Consider the following 5,848-nt stretch of genomic DNA (forward strand, 5'->3'; position numbering starts at 1 on the left):
ACTTGAGACTCTTAACCCAGAAGAATTCTTTTATTTAAAAACCGCTGGTACGTGAATTTCCTCCTTCCTTTGCCCAGGCCAGAGAACCGTCCCTGGTGGGACCTGCACAGCCTCCACCGGGGTAGCCCAGCTGGTGGGCGGTTAGAATGGGTGGCAGCAGACACCTAGCCCAGGGCCCGGTTCTGTGTCACAAGCAGTGGGGAGGAGGGCTGGGGAGGAGGGATGGGGAGAGGTGAGGGTGGGTAAGTGCAAGGCCGGAGGCCCCAGGGGATGGAGAGGCAGGCAGGCCCACGTGCACTCTCTGGTTCATGCTGCCCCGTCAGCTGCTGCCACCGCTACCATCTCCCTTCACATTTTAACTACTCAGCCCATGTCTGGTCCCTGTCCCGTGGACCCCTGAGGCCTGGAAGTCAGAATCCGGCACCTCTCCTTGGGAATACCTTTGATGTAGGGCTGTGTGGAACAGCCAGATGGGGTCTCCCACCTCATGATCTGTCACTGAAATTACCTGGAACCCAACTCTGGAAGCTGTAGCACAACTAAGATTATGGCAAAGTTTTCCTTGCTCTGGAGGCAGGTCTGCGGGGAGTGGGTCAAATTTAACAGCCCCTAATGGCTCCTGCAGGTGAGGGTCCTTGGCTCCCCCAACAGGCTTCCTACATCCCTTCTGCTAGGGCCGCAAGGGGCAGAACGGTGCCAGGGTACACCCTCCGAAAGCCCCTTCAAGGCTTTTGATCCGGCGGCCGCTCACCGGGGTTGGTCAGATCAGCCATGTGCCTTCAGAGGAGTGTGGTGGCAGGTCACACACTCCTGTGAAAGTGAGATCCTTGGAGGGAGGGGCTTGTGGCCCAGCACACTTCCGTGCCCCCAGCAGGGAGGCCTGTCCCTTTGACACTCCAGCCAAGTAGATCTCCAGGGTCTTGAGCAGCCGTCTGGGGCTCTTCTTGGCCAACACCTCCAAGTCTGGAACAGAGAGGACCGGGGAGCAGGAGGCCTGTGGGGGCTGTGGAGTGCACAACCCAGAGGCTCTGGCGAGGAGGGTGAAGGGGTCGTCTAAGATGGAGAGCTCACCGGAGGGGGACACCCAGGAACCAGATCCGGCCACAGGGACCACACACTCTACCCCGTCCAGGACAGTCTCAACTTTGAAGAGCCAGTCCAACTGTCGGGCCCGGCTTTTGATTCAGAAAATACAGTCACCCGATGTACAGGGCCAGAAAGGGAGGAGGGTGGCGGCAGAGGAAGGAGAGCGGCAGGCCCCGGAGGGGGGGACTGGAGGCCTGGGGCAGCTGGGACTTGAGAAGCCGCGACTGGGGGATGGGGGGAAAGGAAGGCACCCGAACCACTCTAGCAACCACCCTGGGGTCCCTGAACCCGGGGACGCCAGGAGTGCAGGCGCTAGGCCTCCCCAGAAGAGCGAGCACACCTCTGAGGACGAAGCCCGAGTCAGAGATGGTCTTGTGCTGCGTCCTCCAGACGTGCGCGAGGCGGAGGAAAGCGGCGGCGTAGAAGCTGTTCACCACCGGGATCACCTTGTGCTGCCGGTTACACTCCCTGCAGGACGAGGGAGGCGCCTGCTCAGCACCGGACAGAGGCTGACACCTGGGGGCCCTCCCGCCCTGTCCCCAAGGGGCGCCCTTCCCCAAGCAGCCTTCACATCGGAGGTCAGGGTTGGGGAGGAGAGATGGGCTGCGAGGCTGGTGCTCGGGGATCTGCCCAGGTACCCCGGAACCAGCAGGTCCTCCCCTGGGAGGCGAGCTGGGAGGATGAGGCAGGGGGGCTGGGGGGTGGGGGCGGACCAGGCCCCGCTGGCCGGGAGGGCAGGGTGAGCAGCGTGGGGACTCACCTGGAGAGACATTCCTCCCTTAAGGCCTGGATGGTGATGCGGGTGATGTTCACGGACATCAAACAGAAGGGGAATTGCTGGAATGGAGGGGGTACCGGGTCAGTGGCAATCCAGGCTCTCACCTTCTGTGCTTCCCGTCACCCACAGCCCAACCTGGCCCGCGGGAGACAACAATCACAGCCAGAGGCAAGCAGCTGGTATTACCGATGCTTACATTTAATTTTCACAATAATCTTCCCATTTTACAGAGGAGGCAACTGAGGGTCAGTGACCTTAAATAACTTTCCTAAGGTGTTGGAACCAAGATTCCTACTGAGGTCGATTCACTCCGAAGCTGGTGCACAAACCCCTGTGCTAGTTCTCCAGCCTCTTCAACATCCGATCCATCAGCTCTCCTTGGCCTTCACCAGGCCCGCCCCGTGCGCTGCCTGTGGACCACATCACCCCCTGGGGTTGGATGGACACAACAGGAGTGAGGCTCAGTTATCTAACCAATTCTATAGGTTCTTAAAATCTCTTCTCCCCTTCTCTGGGCTTCTGGTTATTTGCTCATAAGCTCTTCACCCAAAAGCAGACAGAGAAGGTACAAGGAGGTAGAAAGTCAGCCTTGACTTAGGGCGCACCCCATCTCTTGGTAACACAGAGGCCTGAGAACAGGCTGTGCAGGTCCCACTCCCAAACGGGGCAGACTGGGTCCAGTAGGGCTGCTTTACCAGGAAGGGCCTCCAAATTCCCTATAGCGTCCACCTGAATGCTTTCTTTTTGGAGGGGCCAGTTCCTTCCTATCCTTTAACAACAAAACCCCAAGCAAATGAAAAGACGCTTTCCCCAGGGGATTTGCAAATACTGCATGTTAGTTTCCGCTGTTGAACCCACACAAGGACATCGGCTGAGAGGGACACACAGACCAGTGTGTTCCTTAGCTTAGAACAAGAGCCAAAGTCTATTTATCCCATCTGCTTCCCTTGAGAAGAAAAATCCGTTACATTGTGATGTAGAACTGTGCTGTCCAGTACTATAGCAACTAGCCAGGTGTAGCTATTTAAATTTTAATTAATTGAAAATTAAGTAAAATTAGAAATTCAACTCCTTTGTCATACTAGCCGTATTTCAAGTGCTCAATAGCCACTCTTGCTTAAGAGCTGCTACATTGGACAGTGCAGATAGAGAATATTTCCTTCATTGCAAAAAGTTCTAGTGGCCACCACTGAACTGTAGAAGGCCTTCTGGCTCCACAAGGATTTTTCTCAGGGCCTTCCATGACACCTGGATTCCAGATCTTGGCCTGGCCACCTGCCAGCTGTGTATACACTTAGGAAGGCCACCCGAACTCTGTGAGACTCGGCTCTCCCGTCTCTCAAAACCAAAAAGGAAATAAATTTTAAGTGTTGTGCAGAAAAGAGTGAACACACCTGAAGAACCTAGGGGCAGGACAGGAATAAAGATGCATATGTAGAGAATGGACTTGAGGACACAGGGAGGGGGAAGGGTAAGCTGGGATAAGTGAAAGAGTGGCATGGACCTATATACACTACCAAACGTAAAATAGATAGCTAGTGGGAAGCAGCCACATAGCACAGGGAGATCAGCTCGGTGCTTTGTGTTCACCTAGAGGGGTGGGATAGGGAGGGTGGGAGGGAGACACAAGAGGGAGGAGATATGGGGATATATGTATGTGTATAGCTGATTCACCTTGTTATAAAGCAGAAACTAACACACCATTGTAAAGCAATTATCTCCAATAAAGATGTTAAAAAAAAAAATAAAGTGAACACAGCAGGCCTGAGATTGCCATCCTTAGAAAGGCCTGCTTATAAAGGCTGGCACCTGGGAACTTGGATTTTGAGAGGGTTCCCACCACTCCCTCAGGCTGACTATTGTACCCAAACTGTGCAAACCATACGGTTTATGCTGAACACCTGCCTTCGCTCTGATTCTGGAATTTTGGTACGTGCTAGACAGATGGTGCCTGTGCGACCAGCCCCCAGTAAAAACCTCGGATACTGAATCTCTGATGGGCCCCCTGGTTGGCAACATTCCACGTGTTATGCAATTCGATGCTGGAGGAATTAAGTGCGTCCCGTGTGACTCTACTGGGAGAGGACTCCGGAAGCCCGCACCTGGTCTCCTATGGATGTTGTCCATGCACTTCTTCCCTTTGCTGATTTTGCTTTTGCTGCAGTAAATCACAGTTGAGAGTACAACTATACACCAAATCCTGGGAGTCCTCCCAGTGGTCCTGGGGACCCCCACACAAGGGCCATGCTGAGTGGAGTCAATTTGCTAATAATCCTTACAAAAACTCTCCAGGGTAGCTTTTATTATCCACAGTCTACATTTTCTATTATCCCACAACCTACCTCACAGAGCTGCTCTAAGGAGTAATTTAGATCACATGTACAAAATGCTAAGTGCAGCACTGGCCTGAGGAGGTGCTAACAAACGTTCATAATTATTATCTGCGCCTCAGTGGGTAGCTGAGGTCAGCAGCAATGCATCTCTACCTTCGGGTATTGCCTATTTAATTATCATAATATTTGTATAATATCATCCCTTCTCTTGACTGCTTTCAGTCTAAAAGTAAATATGGGAACAAGAACATGGTAGCAACATAATTAACAGAGGATCCGAACTTAGTGTTCATTCATTCTCAGGAATATATATATATATATATTTTTTCGGTAAGTGGGCCTCTCACCGTTGTGGCCTCTCCCGCTGCAGAGCACAGGCTCTGGACGCGCAGGCTCAGCGGCCATGGCTCACGGGCCCAGCCGCTCCGCGGCATGTGGATCCTTCCGGACCGGGGCACGAACCCGTGTCCCCTGCATCGGCAGGCGGACTCCCAACCACTGCGCCACCAGGGAAGCCCAGGAATATTTTTATTAAAGCCTACTTACTAAAAAGCAGTGAAAAACTGGAATTCAGATAGAAATATCTCCTTTCCTTCAGCAGTTCCCTTGGACCTGAAAAGTGGCTTTGAGCTAAAATACCACATTGAGGCTGTGTTTAGGGAACTGACTAAAAAGACGGCAGAGGAAATCAGACGTGGACACTTCTGAGCTTCCATTTAAAATTTCATTTCTCTTCATGCCTCACAGTTGGGCTTAAACACCTTTGAACACTGAAGCAAGAAAACCAGATTGTCTTTTGCAGCTGCTGCCGACATGGCCCCATCCCTGGAGGTTCCAATTCAGTAGTTCTGCGGAGGGAGGGGCCTGGGCACCTGCATCCCCCCAGGTGACTCTGAGGCGGGCTGCTGGCTGAGAACCCCGCTGTAAGGAGCCCACTGCTGGGTGAGCTGTCAGGTGATATGGGGGTCCTCGCCCCAGCTTCACCACTTACTAGCTGCCCAGTTTTGTTTATGCCCAGGAGTGAGATTGCTGAGTCATACGGTAATTCTATTTTTAGTTTTTTAAGGAACCTCCATACTGTTCTCCATAGTGGCTGTTATCAATTTACATTCCCACCAACAGTGCAAGAGGGTTCCTTTTTCTCCACACCCTCTCCAGCATTCGTTGCTTATAGATTTTCTCATGATGCCCATTCTAACTGGTGTGAAGTGATACCTCATTGTAGTTTTGATTTGCATTTCTCTAATAACTGGTGATGTTGAGCAGCTTTTCATGTGCCTCTTGGCCATCTGTATGTCTTCTTTGGAGAAATGTCTATTTAGGTCTTCTGCCCATTTTTTGATTGGGTTGTTTTTTTTAATATTGAGCTGCATGAGCTGTTTATATATTTTGGAGATTAATCCTTTGCCCACTGATTCGTTTGCAAATATTTTCTACCATTCTGAAGGTTGTCTTTTCATCTTGTTTGTAGTCTCCTTTGCTTGGCAAAAGCTGTTAAGTGTCATTAGGTCCCATTTGTTTACTTTTGTTTTTATTTCCATTACTCTAGGAGGTGGATCGAAAAAGATCTTGCTGTGATTTATGTCAGAGAGTGTTCTTCCTATGTTTTCCTCTAAGAGTTTTATAGTGTCCAGTCTTACATTTAGGTCTC

General features: G+C 51.5%; 1 protein-coding gene across 5 annotated transcripts in view; it reads right to left on the bottom strand.

The window, feature by feature from the left end:
• ELMOD3 (ELMO domain containing 3) overlaps window positions 1–5,848 on the bottom strand; it is a 28,312-nt gene continuing 22,464 nt past the window's right edge. For 3 of the 5 annotated variants that reach the window (XM_055083294.1, XM_024129815.3, XM_028486260.2), the window contains 3 exons: window positions 1,847–1,923; window positions 1,427–1,554; window positions 1–1,028 (listed from right to left, as the gene is read on the bottom strand). In XM_055083294.1, the coding sequence (XP_054939269.1) occupies window positions 766–1,028; window positions 1,427–1,554; window positions 1,847–1,923 (468 nt within the window). In that variant the 3' untranslated portion in view covers window positions 1–765. The remainder of the gene's footprint in view (window positions 1,029–1,426; window positions 1,555–1,846; window positions 1,924–5,848) is intronic. The other 2 variants (XM_007121565.4, XM_024129816.3) reach the window with 1 other exon arrangement.

The sequence above is a fragment of the Physeter macrocephalus genome, unplaced genomic scaffold (genome assembly GCF_002837175.3).
Source record: "Physeter macrocephalus isolate SW-GA unplaced genomic scaffold, ASM283717v5 random_767, whole genome shotgun sequence".
Taxonomy (NCBI): domain Eukaryota; kingdom Metazoa; phylum Chordata; class Mammalia; order Artiodactyla; family Physeteridae; genus Physeter; species Physeter macrocephalus.